We start from the raw sequence: 23,305 nt of genomic DNA, 5'->3' as shown, positions 1-23,305 counted from the left end.
AAACTGACGGTAAACCAAGCCATCAGCACTTCAAAAGCCACCATCCAGCTTCCCCTGTGTGATGCCTACAGAACCCAGCAGAGCACCCCTGTCTCCTGTCCTCCACCTTCCTCCCCACACACTCCTGAAGGGTTCTTGAGAACCCCTGTGGTTTCCATGAGGCGGCAGGCCCTCTAGCATTCAGGCAACAGTGAGCAGAATCCCCCCCAACACCCCTAAGCAAGCACTGTGGTCTACTCTGAACTAGAGGGGAAACTTTGCTGAAGTGAAACTCCAGCATCATACTCTTTATAACCATGGGAACCACCACTGACACACAGAGGACGACCTCAAGCACAGGGGAAGTGGTGGACTTCTGAGGCTACAGACAAGGGAGGAACCACCAGGACGTTGCAGAAATCCCCTTTGATGGAAAGACCTTTCCCTACAGCATTGCCCACCCAGTGTTTCCTCTTACCTGTCCATCAACTTATCTTTTTAAAGATTCATTTCTTTTACTTCATATGTATGGGTGTTTTGCCTGCGTGTATATCCGTGCACTGTGTGTGCACAGGGCATGAGGAGGCCAAAAGAAAAGGCCATTAGATCATCTGGAACTGGAGTTATGGATGGTTGTGAACTGTCATGTGGTTGCTGGGGATGAAACCTTGGGCCTCTGCAAGGGCTATAAGTACTCTTAACCTCTGAGCCATCTCTCCAGCCCCTATGTCATTATCTCTGGAATATTTATTATATGCCGGGCATCTGCTGGATGCCAGGATCACTGAATGACTGCAATAAAAGAGTGGCCTAGTGGAGCTGGTGGGTGTACGCTTCAATACTCCAGTTGACCTACAACAGGGCTGTGTGAAACGTAAGAACAGGACAAGTCACAGAAGAGGAGTCTTCCCCCTCTACTTTTACCTGCTAATTCACTCCTCCTATAGATATTAGTTCATATTAGCTATAAAACTTACCAGGTTTCACTGTGAGATCGCTATCCATATTTTGCCTCCTTCTGGCTTTTCCTGCCTTTCCTTCTGCCTTCCGCCCTATTGGTCTCTCTACTCCCGGGTCTCATTTGTTTCTATGCACGAGAAAAAGCACAGGCGTCTTCCTGTGTCACCTTCATTTCACTTAAATGTGGCCGTGATCTCCAGTCTCAGTGATTTTCCTGAAAATCCAATACTCAACTACATATGCTTCTCCCCAAAGCCCTTCCCCCACTGCTCACTTTGGCCCCTCCCCCCCCAAATTTCCGAAACCAGGAGTAATTCATGTGCCAGCTCTCCTTCAACAACTCGTGGCCAGCATCATCAGACACAGCCTTTCCCATCAGCCTGAGGGTAGTCTCTGATGAGGAGGCTCCCAGGTCGGAGTGGGCGGCCAGAATGAAATCTTTTGTCCAAGTACCTGACATTGACCCATTTTTACTCATTTTACTATATATTCCCAAAATAGTGCCTCCATTGAGTTATTAATTTCTTTGGAAGACCCGGGCTCCCTCCTCAGAGATTTTACAGACGTTGAGTACAATGGCTTCCTTTTACTGAGGAGGAAACAGACACCTGGAAAGATACCTGCCCTCGGTGTGTGCCCCTGCCAGTTACAAGGAAGCAGGATCAGATGAGGAAGAGGTTAGACTCTGCCCCAGTGTTCTTTCCTGTATAGGTCTCAGCTGCCTGTGCCATTTGCATAGTATGTGCTGTCTCCCTTTAAAAAAACAAAACAAGGGTTGGGGATTTAGCTCAGTGGTAGAGCGCTTGCCTAGCGAGCGCAAGGCCCTGGGTTCGGTCCCCAGCTCCGAGGGAAAACAAAACAAAACAAAACAAAACCATGTCCGACTCTAGTCCCCGTTGTCTCAGGTTGTACTCTTCTTTGTAAGAGGGTCACTACAGATGTGATTAGCTAAGATGGGGGCACCCTTGATCAGGAGGGTCACTTCCTCCTAATCCATCAGAGCAGGTATCCCCAAGGGAAGATAACTCGAAGACACAAGTCATAGACCTCCCTGTGGTAATGAAGCAGGCTAGAAACTATGGAACTGAAAGCCAGGACACATCAGAGACTCTTAGTGGCACCGGATGCTATACAAACCACATCCTCTCTAGATCCTCCAAGACAGCAAGGTCCTGTTCCCACGCCTCCCGCAGCATTTCACTTTCTGGTGTCTCAATGAGGTCCTACCTTCCTCTTACCACTTGGGTCTGCTTTACCTCAAGACTGCCTGTCCCCCACAGTGGTCAGAACCACCTTGTTCTGCCAGAGCCCTGCAAGGATCCCCTCTTCCACGAAGCTCCCAAAGAGAGCTCTGTTGGCCCAGTAGGGGGTCGTTAGTCTGCTTCTTCAGGGTTACTGACACCGTGCTCCCTAGTGGGCCTCGTGGCTTGCTGCATCTCTGTCTGCTGTTTTGTTTACAAATCTTACTTTCCAGATTGGTTCTCAGGGACTTCAGGACGGTACTGACGGAGAAGAGACTTGAAATGACAGAACTGGTGTCGGTCGTAAAGGATCTTCCTCACAGGTGTGCTTGGGAAGCATTAAGTCACCCAAAGTAGACTTTAGGAAGGGAGCACTGGCTCCAAAGTACACGGAAGAGAGGAAGGACGCTGTCCGGGCCTGTTTGAGGTAGGTGAGATTTAGGATGTTAAGGCTGCTAGTGTTTGTCTACGAAGACTGATGGACAGTTAGACTCTATTCCCAGAACGAGTGGAGAGGGTCCGAAGTACAAATGGCCATGAGGCTCATCTCAGTGTCAGAGAACATGACTCTAAGGGCAGCTTAGAGCAGGAGGTAGCACAGGGTTAGAGCCACCATTAACACCTAGCCTGCCATTAACTACCCATTTGTGCTCATGCAAAAAATAAATAAATAAATAAAAGAATAAAAATAAATAAAAATCTTAAATCTCCCAAGTGGGCAAGATGGCCCTGTAACAACTACTAGAAAAGCACAACGCTGATGTACTCAAGAAATAATTCTGAGTCAAGCAGTGGTGGCCCAGGCCTTCAATCCCAGCTCTTGGGAGGCAGAGACAGGTGGGCCTCTGTGACTTCCAGGCCAGCCTGGTCTACAGAGTGAGTCCAGGACAGGCAGAGTTACACAGAGAAACTCTGTCTTGAAAAAAAAACCAAAATAATAATAATAATAATAATAATAATAATAATAACAACAACAACAACAATGACAAGAACAACAACAACAACCCTGGCAATGTCTTGCTATGTTAATCTCCCATCTGCACTGGCCAGTCTTGCAGTCTCCTGTGTCTGTTCAAATTGTTCAAAGTGGAACCTAGGGACTGGACCTGAAATAAACCTCAAGGTGACAGCCTATGAGGCGTGCACAAGCCTGAGGTGTAGTATATAAGTTACTAAAACCATCTATTCCTGGACAGCTCCTCTACAGACATTAGCCAGAGCGGAACACACGCTGTGCTTTAAAAAAAAAAAAAAAAGCTTTTGTTTTCCATTTATTAATCTTTGAATGTCCAGAGTGATTTCTCACTAAGAAGGCATATGAACATTAACTCTAGAATAGTATCAGACTCTTCTCAGGGTTGTTTCACACCCTGGAGCAGAGGGTCTTCAGAATCGATAAACCCAGCCAGACCAACAAATGGAAAGGGGATGAAATGACTGCAGGGTGGAGTGTCTCGAGGCAAGCCTGACATCTGAGTTCAAGCCCAGACACCAGAAAGTGAGGAGCTGTGGGAGAGGTGGGGACAGGATCTTGCTGTCTTGGAGGATCTAGGGAGAATATGGTTTGTGTAGCATCCGGTGTCACTAAAAGTCTCTGATGTGTCCTGGCTTTCAGTTCCATAGTTTCCCACTTTATTACCACAGGGAGCTCTTGACTTGTGTCTTCGCATTATCTTCCCACGGGCACACCTGCTCTGATGGATTAGGACGTGACCCTGATCAGGGTCAACTGATCAGTTGATCAACTGTGCCCTCCTGCAAAGGTGGAAGGAGGGACCCAACTGCACAAAGTTGTCCTCTGACTTCCACATCATGTACCCCACGATGCAACAAGGTAAACATCTGGGAAGAGGAGTGGCACACTTGGGCATACGCACACCCACAGAGTAACAAGAAATAACTTGTCTACAAAATAAAGGAAAGAGAAATCAGTTGGTTCCTGGCCTGGGGTAGGGGTGAACTGACTCAGGAGGCCCGAGCATCCTACCTTTCTTTCAAAAACTCTTCAAACTCCTTGCAGTTCTTACGGCCATTGTTCAGATGCTGGATGATGCTGTCGTAGCCAACGGTGCTGAGAATGTCCGTGCTCTGTTGAGATAAACGACGTGGCGTCAGGCTGAGGAGAAGCATGAAGGACAGGTGGGCAGAAGGGACAGCAAGGCCACAGTGGGACTTCACTGGTTCACTTTTACAAAGCCGCGTGACCACGGAGAATACAGAAAAGAAGTCGAGATAAGCATCTGGGAAGAATACTTCAAACGATGAAGCTGAAAGGGCCACGGAACAGGAGGGACAAAACAGAGGGGTAAGAGACATAAGGATATTCTCTGCTTCTATCCATTTGCCTGTAAAATCCATGATGTCCTCACTTTTCAATGTCATCCTAGGTGAGGTAACTCAGACCCAAAAGGACATGCCTGGTGTGTACTCACTGATCAGTGGGTAGTAGCCAAAAGGTAACGGAATATCCACGATACAACCCGCAGACAGAAAGAAGTGTGACACGCAGAAAGGCCCAACTGAGGATACTTCAATCCCACTTAGAAGGGAGGAAAGGTAGGGTTTGCAACCCCAATAAGAACAACAATACCAACCAAACCAGAGCTCCCAGGGATTAAACCACCATCCAGAGAGTACACATTGGGCAGACCCATGGCTCCAACTGCATATGTAGCAGAGGATGGCCTTGTTGGGCACCAATGGGAGGAGAAGCCCTTGGTCCTGCCAAGGCTGGACTCCCCCCACCCACCCAGTGTGGGGGAATGTCAGGGCAGGGGGACAGGAAGGGGTGGGTGGTTGGGAAGGGGGAGCACCCTCATAGAAGAAGAGGGAGGAGGGATGGGATAGGGGGTTTATGGACAGGAAACCGGAAAAGCAGATAACATTTGAAATGGAAATAAAAAAATATCTAATAAAAAATAGAAAAAATACAAAGAAAAAAAAAGAAGAGGGAAGGAAATAATCAAAGGAGGCAGAGGGAGGGAGGGACCTGGGTGGGAGAAGGGAAGGAGAGGGGAAAAGAAAAGCAGGATCAGTATGGGAGGAAAGAACAGAAACCCAGAGGGCCGAGGGAACAGATAGATAAGCAGCATTGGGGGAAGATGTGGAGACCCTCTAGAAAGGACAAGAGACCCGGAAGGTAAAAAAACTCTCAGGACTCAAGGGGTGTGACCTTAGCCACAACACTGGGGCAAGGAAACTCGAAGAGTCCACCTCCAGTAGACAGACCGGACCTCAAGCAGAGGGACGGGGTTACTAACCCACAGTCAAAATTTCTGACCCAGAACTGTTCCTGTCTGAAAGAACTGCATGAACAAAAAAGGAGGAGAGACTGAGGGAAAAGTGATCCAATGACCAGCCCAACATGGGATCCATCTCACTGGGGAGAGGGGTGGGCCACCAAAGCCTGACACTATGCTATGCTGTGCTTACAGACAGGAGCCTGACATGGCTGTCCTCCGAGAGGTCCTACCAGCAGCTGACTGAGACAGAAGCAGATACTTACCCCGACCATTGGACTGAAGTCGGGGACCCCTATGGTTGAATTAGGGGAAGAATTGAAGAAGCTGAATGGTAGGGCAACCCCATAGGAAAAGCAGCAGTATTAACTAACACAGACTCCAGGGAGCTCCCAGAGACTGAGCCACCAACCAGTAGCATACATGGGCCATGACAAGAACAAATATAGCCGAGGTCTGCCTGGTCTGGTTTCAGTAAGAGAAGATGCATTTTAACCCTTGAGAGCCTTGAGGCCCCAGGGAAGGGGGAGGTCTGGTGGGAGAAGCTCCCTTTTGGAGGCAATGGGAAGGAGGAATGGGATGAGGAACTGTGGGAGGGGGCACTGAGGGGAGATAACGACTGGAATGTAAATAAATAAAATAATAGGGGTTGGGGATTTAGCTCAGTGGTAGAGTGCTTGCCTAGGAAGCACAAGGCCCTGGGTTCGGTCCCCAGCTCCAAAAAAAAAAAAAAAATAATAATAATAATAATAATAATAATTTAAAGAGAGAGGGGGGACTAAGGTGTACTCAAGCCCCTTTCTCTGGGTACACTCACACCTAAGTCAGGCCAAGAGAGACAGCAGAAAGTTCCCACTCTAGCCCCTAGCTAGCTGTGTGCCTGTTCACTTTGCTTGGCAGGAGCTGACTCGAGCTACAGGCCCATTTAATCAGGCTCTTCACAGCATCAGCTCGCCCTTAAACCTGACACCAGAGGCCCTGACATCTCCTTCAGCCAGTTAGTGCTCTTGAAGGACTGTGGGGTATCTGTGAGAGGCCAGCAGGCAAGAAGAGCAAGGTCACAAACCAGAATGAAAGAAAAGTGGCCAATGGCCTGGTAGATGAGGAATGGGAGCCTGGGCCAGTGCCTGGGCCCACACATGGTTGCACTAGTTGGAGAAAATATTTAATTTTTAATTAGCAATTTCACTACCACCTCTTTAATGCGGTGTTTAGATTACTGTTTTCGACCCAAAGCTAGTCATTCTCTCAACTCTCACGCTTTCTGGAAGTCTCCTTGGGGTAGCCCAGTTCCCTCTTGTGAGTTCTTTTAATCTGGCATTTTTGTACTCACAGAGATGGCCTTTCTGTCCCCACTCTGCTGAATGTTGGAACAGAATACTGTCTCCACCCCTGAGCCCCTCACAGAAATGTCTCCCTTGATGTAATACACCTCACAAGCCTACAGCAGAAACTCCAGGATGAGCTCTCTCCTGAAACCCCTTTTGAATACATAAGATCTGAACAATGAAGCCAAGCCTCCTGGGACACGAACAAAGAAAACAAGGGTCATTGTCAGCTTCCTTTGTAAGCAGAAGTCTCTATTCCCACTCATTAAGAATGCTTTACTTCAGGGCTGGGGATTTAGCTCAGTGGTAGGCGCTTACCTAGGAAGCGCAAGGCCCTGGGTTCGGTCCCCAGCTCCGAAAAAAAGAACCAAAAAAAAAAAAAAAAAAAGAATGCTTTACTTCTCTCAGTTATGATATCTGGGAGGTGGTTTCCTTTTTCTTAATTAAAGGTACAGATAGTTTAGGTTTGGTGGGGCAAGGAATCTAGAACAGAGTTTCCCCAAAAACACAGACATCCCAACTTCCGGTCCTTAAAAAAAAAAAAAAAAAAGAACAGCTGCCCAGTCACTCAGGATCAAGAAGAAAGGAAACCAAGAAAGAAGCTACTCAGAAAAGAGGGTCACAGAGCATGAAAACTAACTGAATGCCAGAAGACTGGGAGGGATGCACCCGAGACAAGACTCACAGCCCCAAGGGAACCAAGGGACACTGCTGGAGAGTTCAGTGGGCAAAATGCTGGCCACAAAAATGGGGAAGAACTGAGTTCAATCCACAGCACCACACAGAAGTCAGGTGGAGTAACATGTACTCATAATCCCAGCCCTGGAGAGGCAGAGACAAGCAGATCCCCAGAGCCTGCAGACTAGCAAACCTAAACTAATCCTTAAGGGCCACAGGAGACTGTCCCAGTGAGCCACTGTCTCAACAGCACAAGGTGCACAGCTCCTGAGGGAAACTGCCAGAGGCTGGCCTCTCACATCTATATACACATGTACCTGCCCATTCACAAAGAGGGAAGGTGGGAGAGAGGGAGAGAGGGAGGGAGAGAGGGAGGGAGGAGGGAGGGACTATTAGCATATACTGTTTGGTGCGCAGTATCATCTCTTTTTTTCCTTTGAGAATGGGTCTCATGAAACTCAGATCAAACTGACTTACTTTATAGCCAAGTACGGCCCTCAACTTCTAATCCTTCTAACTCAGCGTCCCAAGAGCCAGAGTTACAGCCATTACACCTGGTACTGGGGATCAAATCTAGGACTGGTGCATGCTAGAGAAGTACTACCAACTGAACTATATCCCAAGCCCTAGTTATTCTATTGTCTAATAAAGTGGTCAATTCATTGTAGGTCATTATGCACAAGCATTGTCATTCACATGAATAACTTTTGACACACATTTAATGTCACACCAACCACCCACAAAATACTAGCAAACCTATAAGGTCAACCTGAGATCGTGTACTTGCAGTTAGCAAGTCTTCCACTCCAGGGAATCAGTAAAAATCATACACATAAGACAAACAAAAGTTAAAGATGAAGACAGTCTATAACATGGCCGTATGAAGAACATGTGTGATTAATACAGTAGAGAAAAGGCAGGGTAGGTCATAAGAGAAAGGTAGGCAGGTGGGATGGGGTCCTGCCATATTCCCCAGGCTGGCCTGAAATTGACAAGCCTCCTAACTTAGCCTTTCAGGTATTAGAATTACAGGTGTCTGTCACCACTCCTGGCCAAGAAATGGGATTTAAATGGAGTCCTTTAAAATAACCAGGTTCCGTGTGAAAAAAAAATATAAATGCATCTCAAAAGAAATGATGAAAATATCAGAATTTATGAGATGGGGCTCAACTGACAGGTTGCTTGTGTAGCTAGCTTGCAAAAGGCTGGTTTCAGTCCACAGAAACTATGCAAGGTGGCACATAGCTGTATTCCCAGCACTCTGGAAGAAGAACCAAGAGTTCAAGGTCAGCTTTGGCTATATTGTGTGTTAGAAGCCAGGCTGGAGTACAGCAGACCTCATGCAGATAGATAGATAGATAGATAGATAGATAGATAGATAGATAGATAGACAGACAGACAGACACACATACATAGATACATAGATAGATATATAGATGCATTGATACATAGATACCTACATAGATACATGGATAGATACATAGATACATATATAGATACATAGATACATAGACAGACAGACAATAGAAGTGAACAAAAGAAAAAGAGAGAGGTAGTCTTAAGAGCTCTGACCTAAGCTTTTACTTTAAGTAGCTCGAGAAAAAGAGCTAGATAAACTTACTAGAGCTAGCTTTTCTGTCACCTGCCGTGAGCAGCCTCTTATCCCACACCTGGGATTAAAGTAAAAGCATACTTACATTACATAATTGTGCTTTTAAAGAAATCAAAACTCTCACTGCAGTTTATTCCAAAGTAGTTTATATTTTTGTGACTTTAATATTTAATAAAAAGAGCTAGAAAACTTTAGTGGTAGAAAAAATTAAAATAGTGGAATGAAATAAAGATAAATAGAGAACACTGATTAAACCAAGTTGTCTTCTGAACAGTTAAATAAAATCAATAAGACAGGGGAGAATAAAATACAAATTGCCAATATCAGAATGAAAGTGTGAGCATCAATACAGATTTCTTTTTTTTTTCTTTCTTTTTTTTTTTTTTTTTTTCAGAGCTGGGGACCGAACCCAGGGCCTTGCGCTCGCTAGGCAAGCGCTCTACCACTGAATCCCCAACCCCCAGATTTCAATCAATGCAGATTCTACAGATGTAATAAGCTAAACCTAGCAGGTGTGGTAGCACACGTCTGTAATTCCAGCACTTAAGCAGCTGAGGCAGGGAAATTCAAGTTCAAAGCCAGCCTGAATAACATAGTGAAATATTATCCACCCCCCCAAAAGAAAACAAAAACAAAAACAGAAGATGGGGCTGGAGAGATTACTCAACAGTTGAGAGATCATGATGTCTTCACAGAACAAAAGTTCAGTTCCCAGTACCTGCACCGAGCAGCTCACAGGTCATTCCTGGAACTCTCAGTCCAAGAGAATCGAGCCAACCTGTTGTCTCTGAAATCCCAGCATTTATGTGCATGTACCTACCCACAGGCATATATAAAGATACATATACATATTTAAAGATAATTTTTACTAGAAAAAAAAGAAGGAAACATCATGAAGTCTTTTAAAAACACAAGAAGCAGATCTCTGAATAGCTCTACATCTTCACAGAAACATAAAACTTAAAGCACTCTCGCCATGGAAGAAAACTGACCTGAAGCAGGGTATAGTGGTTCACGCCTTTTATCCCAGGACTCCGGAGAAAGAGGCAGTGAGTCTCTGTGAGTTTGAGGCCAGCCTGGCCTACATAGTAAGTTCCAGGGCAGCACAGCGAAACCCTATCTCCAAAAAAGAAAGAAGGGAGGAAGGGAAAGGAAGAAAGAGAAATAGGAAAAAGGAGAGGAGACAAGGAAAGGAGAGATTTTTAAAGATCACTTGGGGTTGGGGATTTAGCTCAGTGGTAGAGTGCTTGCCTAGGAAGCGCAAGGCCCTGGGTTCGGTCCCCAGCTCTGAAAAAAAGAACAAAAAAAAAAAAAAAAAAAAAAAAAGATCACTTACAGTGACAAAAAAATATAAACTACTCTGGAATAAACTGTAGTGAGAGTTATGATTTCTTTAAAAGCACTATTATGTAATGCAAGTATGCTTTTGCTTTAATCCCAGGTATGGGATAAGAGGTTGCTTCACAGCAGGTAATTATGGTCTGCCCCATGTGCTAGCAGGGGCGTGATTTTAGTCATCTGCAGATAGTTTAATTCTGGATGCTCTGGAGTGGGTATAAATGCCAGAGCCCTGAGAGGGCCTGTGGTGGCTGTTGCTCCCCTTGCTGCTGTTGGTTCATCCTGCTGCTGTGTTTGCTGCTGCACTGGCTGTTGCTAAATTGCTGGTTTGCTGGACTGCTGGATATTCTGTCAAGGAAGATTGGACTTGCACTCCAAAGATCCAAGGTCCTTTTTTTCCCTTTTTTTCGGAGCTGGGGACCGAACCCAGGGCCTTGCGCTTGCTAGGCAAGCGCTCTACCACTGAGCTAAATCCCCAACCCCCTTTTTAAAGATTTATTTGTTTATTATATATAAGTAAACTGTAGCTATCTTCAGACACACCAGAGGAGGGCATTGGATCCCGTTACAGATGGTTGTGAGCCACCGTGTGGTTGCTGGGAATTGAACTCAGGACCTCTGGAAGAGCAGTCAGCGCTCTTAACCACTCAATCTCTCCAGCCCTCAAGTTCTTAAAGATATTTTCCTGTAAAAACATTACATTTTTTAGCTCTACATTTAAATGCATGTTCACTTCAGATTGACTTTTGTGTACGGTAGATGGAGGCAGAACTTCCCCTATCCAAGTTTACACACTTGTTCCAGGAACATCTGTTCAGAAGAGTTAAATTCGGCCCCTTTAAAGGCTGAAAGTCAGTTGGTGGTAGACAAATGAGTCTCTATTTCTGTCCTGTCTCCTACTTGTTTATCAGTGGGGTTCTACTGAGCAGATCTGAATATCATACTTCACGGAACTTCATGGAAAGTTCTCAAGTCAGGTGGTAGGAACCTTCCAGCTTTCAAGTCAGACAGAGTCTCAGGCAGGCTTTCGGCTTGCTGTGCTCTCAAGGCTCTTCTTGAACTGAGTCTCCTGCCTCTGCCTTCCCAGTGCTGGGTTACAGTTGCAAGCTGCCCGTGCCTGGTGCTGGCTGTGTTTTTAAAACAAAGCAGTTCAATAATTGATACTTGTGCTCTTCTTTTGTGCCTAGTCCAGGTCCTTTGTAACTCTTCAGGAATTTTAGTCCACAGGGCAGTTAGTCACTGAAGAGGATTCGGGGATTCTGATAGAAATAGGTTGAATCTGTAGGGTGATTGGGAGAAAATCAGCTTTTTTTTAAACAGTACTCATGCCTTCATGTAAGATGTGTGGCTTCCTTTGTTTGGGACTTCTTACATTTCTTTCAGCAATGCTTTTTCTGTGGTTTCCAGTAATGAGATTTTGCAACAACTTCAGTGTCTATTGCATATATATATATATATGTATATAAATATGTATATATATATATATATATATATATATATTTCAATATTCCACCCTGATCCCTTCGACACCCTGACACTAGGTAGGAGAGAAACGTTAGAGGGGAAATGGGGCATAGACCTCTATAAGTTACTTCTGCTGATTAAGGACCTTGGATTTATGGGGTTGGGGATTTAGCTCAGTGGTAGAGCGCTTGCCTAGGAAGCGCAAGGCCCTGGGTTCGGTCCCCAGCTCCGAAAAAAAAAGAACCAAAAAAAAAAATCTTTAAAAAGAAAAAGAACTTGAGGTCACCAAAAAGGAGCCATGGTGGGCTGGGGAATGACAGTCTATAGAGCACTTGCCTTGAAAGCATGAGGACCTGAGCTTGATCCCCAGACCCACATAAAAAAAAACCCCAGGTGTCCACCAACCAAGGAACATGTACGGGCTGGACCTAGGCCTCCCTGCATGTATGTAGCACATGTGCAGCTTGGCCTTCAAGTGATCCTGAATAACTGTAGTGGGGGCTATCCCAAAAGCTTCTGCCTGTATGTGGGATACGTTCTTCTAGTTGGGCTGCCTTGTTTGGTCTCAGTTGGGGGGAAGCACCTAGCTTCACAGAGACTTGAAGTGAGGGGAGGGTCAAGGGGGGGACTGACCCACTCAGAGGAGATAGTGAGGGGGGATGGGAGAAGGATTGTAAGAGAGGTGACCGGGAAGGGGACAGTGAGTGGGATATAAAGTGAACAGTAAAACAATAATAAATTTCAATTTTAAAAAATGCCACGTCTGGTAGCTCACTTGTAGCCAGCACTGTGAAGGCAGAGAAATACAGGATCCCTGAGATTCACTGGCCAGCAAACTGAGCCTAGTTAGTGAGCTCCAGGCCAGGAGAGCCCCAACCTCAAAGGGAGTATATGGCATTCTAAGGATGATACCAAAGGTTGTTCTTTGAGCTCCATGTGTGCAAACATGTACACCTGTACCCTCACATGCATGAATATGCAAACATACACACATACAGTTTTAAAAGGAACTATAGTGGTTTGGGGGAGAGTTGACACATTGAAGGATGGTATGGCCATAGGCAGACTTCGCAAATCTTCAGGGAAAGTAATTCCTAAAGCTAATGGCTAGAGAGTTAACTCAGTGGCAGTGCACTTAGCGTGTATAAGGTCCCAGGCTTACACCACCAAAAAATAAGGGTAAGTTGCCCTGTGTCTGTTCACATTCCCTGTTAGCAGTCCCTTCTATCCTGTTCCCTAGTCTCCAGGGTTTCCCCCATCATTTAAGACATGGAGCATACAGACTAGCAAGATAGCTCACGGGTAAAGGCATTTCCATCAAACACGACTGTCTGACCTCCACATGCATGGCAGTCATGTGTATACGTGCACTAGATAAATAAATGTTTTCATTAAGGATTAATTTTTAATTAAAAAATATACTGGTTAGCCTCAATAAGGAAGATGCCCTTGCTCACACTGTAATTTGATATACCAAAGCTGCTTGATACCCATGGGAGGCCTCCCCTCTTCTGAGAAAGGGAGGAAGAGTGGAGGGGGGGGAAGGGAGAGGAACAGACTGGGAAGAGAGGAGAGAGGAAGCTACAGTCGAAATACAAAATAAATAAATAGCTTAATTGTTAAAATTAGTAAAAATAGGGGCTGGGGATTTAGCTCAGTGGTAGAGCGCTTACCTAGGAAGCGCGAGGCCCTGGGTTCGGTCCCCAGCTCCGAAAAAAAAAAAAAGAACAAAAAAAAATTAGTAAAAATAAATGCTGTTGATGTGGTTCGGTCGGCAGAGCGCTTGCCGAGCATGCAGAGTCCTGGATACGATCCCCAGCACCCCGTAAAACCAGGAACAGCCAGCACGTCTTGTGCTCCTGGCACTTGAGGAAGAAGCCAGAGGAACAGGAATTCAAGGTCACCCTCAGCTGTGTAGCCAGTCTAGACAATATGATACCTTGACTCAAAATATAAATATACTGACTGATTGACAGACTGACAGACTGACTGACTGACAGACAGAACCTTATTTCATGGATGGACCACAGTTTATGGGGTACTTTCCTATGTATGAGCATATATATATACATATATATGTGTGTGTGTGTGTGTGTGTGTGTGTGTGTGTATTCTGCTTCCTAATTTTTACAATGAAAACAGTTTCTAGTGTTTTACAACTTTACCTTGAAAAGACTGATTTCTGGGTGGTCCTACTCATTTTTTTTAAAAGATTTATTTATTTTTCATGTATACGAACAAGTACACCGTAGCTGTCTTCAGACACACCAGAAGAGGGCATCAGATCCCATTACAGATGGTTGGGAGCCACCATGTGGTTGCTGGAAATTGAACTCAGGACCTCTGGGAGAGCAGTCTGTGCTCTTACCACTGAGCCATCTCTCCAGCCTGGTCCTACTCATTTTTATTTGTTTGCTATGAGGTGTGTGCGTGCATGCACACGTGTGGGTGTGAAAGACCTGTGTGAATGTTCTCACACTCCACAATAATGCGCTTGTTTCAGTCAGAGAAGCACTTCCACAAATTTGTTCCCTCCTTCCACAGTCAGTGGGATCACAGGTTCACCATTCTCCCGACCAATCCCACTGGCCTCACGTTCAGTTTTAGCCTTGAGCCTTCCGTCTCTAGAGTATGCTGAGGTGACAGATGTGCACCACTACACATAGCTCTGGTCATTGTGTTGTATAAGTGGGCAGTGGGCAGTGCGTGTGTGTGTGTGTGTGTGTGTGTGTGTGTGATGTGTGCACACAAGTGTATGAAGGTTCTCAGGGCCCAGAGACAGATGTCAGGTGCTTGCTCAGTCACTCTGACTTCTGTTCTGTTTTGTTTTGTGACATGAGTCCTACTATGTAACCCTGACAATCCTAGAACTCTGTGCAGACCAGGCAGGTCTTGAACTCACAGAGACCTGTCTGTCTCTGTCTCCTGAGTGTTAGGATTACAGGTGTGTGTCACTTCACTCAGCTTGCCTTATTCATTTGAAAGAGGTTTCCTCACTGTACCCAGAGCTAGGCTGGTGGCCAGCAACCCCAGGGAGCCTCATGTCTCTACCCATAACAGTGTTAATATTACAAATATGCACATGGCCACGCCTGGATTATTACATGGCTATTGGGGATTCGAACTCACGTCCTCATGTTTTTACATCTAGCACTCTTACCTGCTCACTCACATGCCCAGCCCTGGCTCTGTATTTTAAATTACAGTTTTAAGTGGTTATTAGTAATATATAGAAAGTTATTACAAACCTTTAAGCCCAGCACTGAGGAGGAAGAGGCTGGCAGATCACTTTAAGTTCCAGACCAGCCTAGTGTCTGGTCTGTAGACCAGCAAGAGGTACATAGGAAGACCCTGTCTCAAAACAAACAAACAAAGTTGCCAACTTACCATGTTGCCTCCGTGTGTGTGTGTGTGTGTGTGTGTGTGTGTGTGTGTGTGTGTGTGTGTTTTCTGCTCCTGGTGTTTTGATAACCTCTTGGTACAATTTCAAATGCTTTCCCTTCTGCATGGAGTGGGACATTGTAGGAAAGGTGTTATCCTGGGGTGAGGCAAGCATTCACAGGGCCCCAGAGCTGTGCTGACCTTTTTCCTTGAAGACTGCTAGAATCAAGCCTGGTTGCTGGAGGCCACCATGTTCATGCCAGGCACCTGCCTCAGGGTGTCATGAGCTGACACTTCAACAGAGCTATCAGAAGCACCTGTTCCATGTTCACCCATGTGGGGATGTCCCTGGCTGCACTCCCAGTGCCCTCTAACTGATCTCTCCATGGCTGCTCCCGTTTCAGCTACCTCATTACGCAGGCCCTAGGACTTGGTGTGGAGAATCCATATACTCTATTCTCTGCTTAGCCTGGATTGGACAACGTTCTTCCAACCTCGTCTGCGGATTCCCATCTGCCTCTCACGCTGCAGAATCCCCCACAACCCCCAGCCCTTTCTGCTTCCTAATGCTGCCATGTAGCCTTTGCTATTTTAGTGTGGATTGAGGACAGATGACTGATAAACAAGGGCATTTACTTTCCCATTCAGGGCCCGAGGCAGAGAGAAGGGCCTCCCTCACATTATACAAGTAGCATGTGTATATTGCAGGAAGTTTAGACGGTACTTAAAAACGGTAAGATTGCTCTCAACACTTAGTGCATATTCATATCCCCCACCAGCCCTCATCTGTAAGACAGTGCCTCACTGTGTTTACACTGATTCCAATTCTCAGTCTTCCTTTCTGCCTCAACCTCTAGAACGCCAGAACGTGCACCACCACACCCGGCTTCCTCTGCCTTTCTTATGTGTTCCCGAGTAGCACAGTTATTTTCTCTGCTTCTATTTCTGCTTTATGATCCACTGATACCGACCTCTCCATTGACCTGCTGAGAGGAGGGACATTTAGATGTGTGGATGTCAAGAGTGGCTCTCACCCAGACAGAGCTGTCTAGGACCCAGGGAAAAGGGAACCAACAGCAGGGTTGTAACAGTGTTGGAGCAGGAACTGGGGTGGGTGTTCTTTTCACCGTGTGTGACTACCTCGTGAGAGAAAAACGAGGGACACAGTCGCTATGTTGACACTGACTTTGTGGCTAGAAGAACCTGGTTGAAGACAGTGGTTGCCACATCCACTAAGGTTTCTCTGATAGTTCTCCAGCCGACAGAGACAAAAAAGCTCTGAGTGCATAACAAGCTGCGCTTATCCCACCCGTGTCTGCATTCAATATAGAAGTGATTACGTCCTAAACACATTTCTTTACTCGCGTGGCTAGTCTTCAACAGTCTTGTTTTTGGATGTATCTTCAACCCATTTCATTGAAGAAGCACTTGACAAATTCAAAGCACGTTATTTCTGTATCCTTCCACTGTCTCCCACGGTCCAGGCCAGTCGGTCAGTCCCATTGACAGAGGTATTTGCCCAAAGTCATGCGACTTGCAAACTGTAGACTTAGGGCTCAAATTCATGGGGTGTGGGTGTTTGTGTTTCGCTTTTAGATCTTCAAATAAAAGGACTAAGAGTTGAAAGGTGGGTAGGATCCCTATGCTCAAATACGGAAAGTTAGGATTGGAGAGATAACTCCGTAGATAAAGGTCTTTCCACACCGGCGTGAGAGCCAGAGTTCTGATTCTGGGACCCACATTAAAGACTGCATGGTGGCCTGGCTATAAACTGAGCTTGGGGGGGGGGGGGGGACGGAGGAGGGGGCGGGGACGGAGGAGGAGGCGGGGGCGGAGAATCCCTGGGATAAACTAGCTAGCCAGATTATACAAATAAGCAGGCTTTAGGGTCAGGGAGACTCTGGAAGAGTAAATAAAGCAAAAATCAATCCAGGAGGACATGTGACATCCAATCTGCCCTTCACATTCATGTGCATGTGCACCCACACACATGCAGACAATGCACATACGTACATACACATGCACAGAAAATAAATAAATAAATATAGAGCTGTGTGGCCAAGTAGCTCAGGCAGACTTCAGTCTGCTCCACAGTACAGATTGTTGACTCTCCGCTTTTTGTCCTATAAAATTAAGATGAGGATGAGCAAGACGGGTCAAGAGTAAAGGCACTTCTCCCCCAAGGACGACAAGCTCAGGTCAACTCCTGGTTCTCCATGGCGGAAGGAGAGGAATGAGTCCGTAAGTTGTCCTCTGATCTATCACATGGGTGCTGTGGTGCTCTTGTAAACACACACACACACACACACACACACACACACACACACAATATCGTAAAATATAATGAAGATAATAATGATATCTATGTTGTAAGATTATTCTAAGGCTTGAATAAGATATTCCGTACATCGCTGGTGGGCCATTTGTTAATGTTAATTGACAATATTCCATCCATATTTGCAGAGTTAGATCCACTTAGATTTTAGACAAATAGGAAAGGAAGGTCAAGGTTGAAGGCACAGGGGAGTACGGGAATTCTCCAGTCCTTATTCTACGGTTGTCTTTTAGCCCTTAATAAGTAACTGAAGGACTCGGAGGACACTGCGTGTGGACAGTAAAAGTCTTTGTGGTTGGAGCTGGCAGCAAGAATGTTGCTTCCTGTGTCTCATTTTTCCCCCTGCTGTGAAGCATGGAAATGGCTCCATCACACTCTGTTTGTGGAGCATGCTGTGGTCTTTGATGCAAAGCACTGCGCATCTGTGCCCTCAACACTCAGGCCTCACACAAACGCAGCCTTTGTATGAGTTACCAAGCACCTGGCTTCCCTGATGGGGCGTGAAGGGGGGAACTCTCCAGACTTCCAAAAGGCATCAATGCCAATTTGCATGTTTCTTGCCAAACTGGAGGTTTTAAAATGAAATGCAAACCGTGAAAAGTCTCCTCTGATCTCTTCCTTTTTCCGGAGCCACCCTCCCCTCTCCCCATCCATCCTCCCGGGCAAGTTTCTAGTTTCTTCTTGAAAGCTCCTCCAGGCAGGACCCACATCCATTTGCTTTCTGTTTCTTGTTGTAGATTCCCATGCACTGCAGCCCCTTGAAGGGGTAAACAGGCCTGGGGCGGGGGAATCTGCACAGCTGACAGATGCCTGGGGTGGTGGGGGCCTAAGAAGTTCTTGAAGCTTGTGCCTGGGGATCCTCTGTGTGGTGGACATGACAGGTGCGGACTTCTGATGCCGCACGGAAGCGAACGTGAGGATGCTCGGCGCTGTGTTCACACCCCTGAGGGAGGCTCCACAAGATGCGTTCCCTCTAGCTTGTTCTCTATGCCTCTGCCCACAGGTCACATGATAGGTGGAAAAGACATCAAGGGGCATGGAAGGAAGGGCTCAGAAACCTTGCAGCAGAGTACACGGCTGGCGAGGTACTTGTGGTACCGGGCGTATGTCTCGAAGACTGACCAAAAGCTGGACTGAAAGACAGAGCAGGGAAGGGAGCCGAGGAGGGTGATAGTTGCCCACCCCACCCCCCTCTGAGTGGGGGTGGGAACGCACTGGATGCCACGCAGCCTGTGCACAGAAAGGCTGTTTTCATTATACTCTGGCTCACGCGCCGGCTCATGTGGCACACATGAGCTCACTGCTGGTTCTGGAAAGATTTTTTGTCTTAAAAGTTTCTAAGTGGCTTCACGGTAAAAGCTTTAACCCACCCGCTACTCCAGTGCTACTCCAGTCTTTTCTGTTGTATATTGCCAAGTCTTGCTTTCCGGGTTTCTGTGAGGGTTGCAGGGCACACGGGTCTCCTCTGAGAGAATTACTGATAACACAGACCTGACTCCCTTTGCTCTCCAACCGTCCCTCCGTGCCTCCTCTTCCTCCTCCCCCAGGGCTCAGGGCCAGACTAGTTCCTAAGGCTCAGTGTGCTCTCTGATCACGAGTCCTCTGAATCCTAATCTTGTTTTGACTTTTTTTTTTTTCTTTTTTTCTTTTTTTCTTTTTTTCGGAGCTGGGGCAAGCGCTCTACCACTGAGCTAAATCCCCAACCCCTTGACTTTTTTTTTTTTTTTAAGGCAGGATCTCACTATGTAGACCAGGCTGGCCTCACAGAGATCTACCTGCCTCTGAGTGCTGGGATTAAAGGTGGGCCCCACCATATCTGGCTTGTTTCGTCTTTTAACTTCTCGAAGTAGACAAGATGAAGCGTACAGAAGCGTACAGATACAGTATTTTGAAAAGCACAATCACACAGCCTATGCATTCAGGTCTCCACAGAGAAGACCTATAGAGTGGTGGGTTACAAAGGCACACACATTCACATTGTCCCAGAATGTTCTTTCCTGGCCCCCTCCCACTGATCCCTAGCTATCCTCTCCCTGGTTCTTACAACATCATCTCTTTGTTGTCTTTTAGAATAGAGCCATTGGGGTTTTTATCTCCTTTTTATTGTCGAGCGGTATTCAATCGTGTGAACATGACTCAAAGTATCCAAGAATCAGCTGTTATCCATCTGAGTTGGTTTCAATTTGAGACTTTGTAAATAAAATCCCTACAAATTCGCTCGTACAAGTCTTTGCCTGCCCGTGTTTTCATTCCCACTGGGTAAATGCTGAGGTGCTGAAATCTGGGTTGTCAGCTATCTGCATGCTCATCTTTCTGAGATCGGCAAACCTTTCTCAAAATGACTGCATGGTTTTATAATCTCAACATACATGAGTTCTGGTGCTGACAACCCTTGCTGGTATCCATACTGACTTATTTATTTATTTAATTTATTTAGGTTTTTCCAGACAGGGTTTCTCCATGTAGCCTTGGTCGTCCTGGAACTTGCTGTGTAGATGAGGCTGGCTTCATACTCACAGAGATCCCCCTGCCTCTGCCTCACAAATGCTGGGATTAAAGGTTTTAGCCACCACTGCCTGGATGACCTTTTCTTTTTAATTTTTCATTTTTTGTTTATCAGTTTCGAGGGGAAAGTTGATATAGGAGATTTGGTACAGAGCCTCACTACGTAGCCAAAACTGGCCTCAAAATGGAATTCACCCAACTTCTTATTTTTTGGTCTTCCAAGAGCTGGAACTACCAACACTTACTGTTGATCTCTCTCTCTCCTCTCTCTCTCTCTCTCTCTCTCTCTCTCTCTCTCTCTCTCTCTCTCTCTCTCTCTCTGTGTGTGTGTGTGTGTGTGTGTAAGCAGGGCTCAAAGCTGATATCAAGAGTCTCAATCACTTTCTACCTTACTCATAGAGTCAGGCTCTCTCAGTTGATCCCAGAGTTCATTGATCATACCAGTCTCCCTTCTCTCTGCTGAGTACTGAAACATTCAAGAGAGGCATCATATCCACACAAGTTGACATCCACACCAGTTGAGTTCTGAGGATCTGAACTCTAGTCTTCCTGCTAGCACAGCAAGTACTTTAGACTCTGAGCCGTCTCCCAGCCTGAAAGAAATCTCTTTTATAGAGTGTGGGTCTGCGACGTCCAAGTATTCTCCCACTTTTCGCTGGATTGCTCATATTCTCGTTAATTTTAGAGATGTTTATACAGTCCATTTCTAAACCCCTTGGCAGATGTTTTTTGAGTTCTTTTCTTCCTGCCCATGATTTCCATTCCGTTTCTTGAGAAGCTGTTTTAATGAGTAGACTCTTTTTGAGACAGGGACTTGTAATAACGCAGGCTGGTCTCTGACTGCCCTCCTTCACTCAGCCTTCTGAATGCATGGGTTACAGACACATACCCTAACTCCAAAGCCTAGCTGTCCTAACTACATTGCAAAGGGCGCTGGAAAAGGTAAGAAAATGAACAGGAACAGCCTCAGACACAGCATTTCCATGGCATCCTCTTAACTCAAGACAAAAAAAAAAAAAAAAGCACAAATATTAAACTCCAGCTTGTTTCACAACTGTATCATAAACAATTGTGAAAGTGCTTTCTATGAATCTTAGAACTGAGAGTCATAGAAAATGGGAACCAGGATTTTCACAGAGAAGGGAAAGGTGGTAGGCTGGGGCCTGTACACACTAGCTAGTGACCACTGATCCTTGTTGCCGTGTGGGAAATACCATGCTGGCAGATGGAAATTGGCCACAGAAGAGGGGGTTGTACACCGTGGATAATTGGGAAATGCTACAGGTCTCATGGGGCAGGCATCCACAGGAATATGCAGATATGGGTGCCCACACATACACATGCAGAAGACAGAGGAAGACCCTCTCTCTCTTCCTCTAGTGCCCCACGAATGCATCTCTCTCTCTCTCTCTCTCTCTCTCTCTCTCTCTCTCCTAAGAGCTTGGCGTTTCCAATGAGGTTAGCTAGCCAGGAAACTCTCTGTTCTGCCTGGGCCAGGTTTGCATGAAAAGTGAATCCTGGGAACTCAACTTCTTTATAAATACTAATATGTATGTGTGAAGTACTGAAATTATATGAAAATAAATACTTTGGGGATAGCAAGAAAGTTCAGTAGGTAAAGGTGTTTGCCACCAAGCCTGTTGACCAGAATTTGACCCCCAAAACCTAAATGGTAGAAGCCAAAAGTTGATTTTCAGAAGTTATCCTCTGACTTTCACAGTTGCATTCCCATACACATACAGACACACAGACAAACACACACACACACAGACACACACACACACACACACACACACACACACACACACACACACACTAGAAAGCTGAGGCAAGAGGATTTGAGTTCCAAGCCAGCTTAGGTTACATAGCAAATTCTGTGCCATGTGGATCACACAACAAAACAATATGTCAAAAAGGGGGAAAGTAAGTAAATTAAAAAGTAAAAGTCCATAAAGCACATGGGTATTCACTGTCTGTTTGGCCTGAAACGAGCACGGCTCTCCTCATTCCCTTCTCCACTCTCTGCCATCTGGGAGCCGCTGACTGGTCTGTGAAGTTGTGCCTGGTGTTTGCTTGATAGAGCTTAATAGAATCATATGCCCTTTTGATTACTAATTACTCATATAAGAGTAACATAACATAAAAAAGACACTCCCGGTGTTCGCTGAAACATTGTAGCGACAAGTTCTTGGTCAGCCTAGTGCAGAACAATGACGTTTTAAAGGAAATTAACCACAAGTGGAAACTGAACTATGAGAGAGTTTGCATCATCAGATTGTTTACCCAATAGCATTACAGGAAAAAGGGAAGGTGCATATATGTAAGCCTATCCGTGTCAGCATGCATTATATGGTGTGGAAAGACACGGCAGCAAGAGCCCAGCTTTCAGACAGGATTCCAAGAGCAAAACTGGAGACAATGTAGAAAGCCCTCCCCTCAACACAAGCACTTTACTAAGTGTCAGATTATGGACGGTGAGCTCCTGGCTCATTGCTCACTTAACAGAGTCACAAGGTTTAGCAGATTTCATATTCAGAAAGTCAGCTAACAGTGTTACCTATCTAATCTCTAACATTCAGGAAAACACAAATCCACTGGGAAAGAGACTCTGAGCACTGAAGGAGGGCGTCGTGATTCCCAAGGAACATTAAAGCTGACAGAGCTGGTGCTGACACTCTTCCAGTTGGTAGGAGGGAGCTGTGCTAGTCATGGTGGCCTACGCCTATAATCCCAGCACTTGGGAGGCCATGGCTGGAGGAATGCCACAGTCTGAGGCCAACCAGGACTAAATAGAGAGAGAAACCCCAGCTCGATCGATTAATTCCTAATTATACAATCTATTTTACGTTCTCTGGTGTTTTGGTTCATGTATATCTACGTGAGGATGTCAAAAGCTTTGGAACTGGAGTTACCGACAGGTGTGAGCTGCTATGTAGGGGCCGGGAATTGAACCTGAGTCCTCTGGAAAAGCATCGAGTGCTCTCAACTGCAGAGCCATCTCTCCAGCCCCCTGATTCATTAATTTTTAAATACGCTAGTAAATACAATCTGAAGGTCTGGCAGGTAACCAACAGGTGCATAGCATCACAGGAAAGTCTGTGAGATGCCAATATTCTCTCCACGGCCTACGGAACTCCCTGAGAATCTCCCAAAGGTGGTCCTGCTCTTGCCCTGCAAGTCTGAGGAAGTAGGCAAGCAGAGAGAAGCAGCTCCTCTCAGAACCAGAATGAAGTACACGTGTGTAG

General features: G+C 45.9%; 1 protein-coding gene across 1 annotated transcript in view; it reads right to left on the bottom strand.

Annotated features, from left to right (window-relative positions):
* Pstpip2 (proline-serine-threonine phosphatase-interacting protein 2) overlaps nucleotides 1-23,305 on the bottom strand; it is an 84,014-nt gene that overhangs the window by 42,030 nt on the left and 18,679 nt on the right. The window contains exon 2 of the mRNA NM_001271281.1: nucleotides 4,168-4,268. Within this exon, the coding sequence (NP_001258210.1) occupies nucleotides 4,168-4,268 (101 nt within the window). The remainder of the gene's footprint in view (nucleotides 1-4,167; nucleotides 4,269-23,305) is intronic.

The sequence above is a fragment of the Rattus norvegicus genome, chromosome 18 (assembly GCF_021556685.1).
Source record: "Rattus norvegicus strain SHRSP/BbbUtx chromosome 18, alternate assembly SHRSP_T2T, whole genome shotgun sequence".
NCBI classification, from domain to species: domain Eukaryota; kingdom Metazoa; phylum Chordata; class Mammalia; order Rodentia; family Muridae; genus Rattus; species Rattus norvegicus.
The sequence above is the reverse complement of the archived record's forward strand: the minus strand, read 5'-3'. Positions and strand labels throughout refer to the sequence as shown.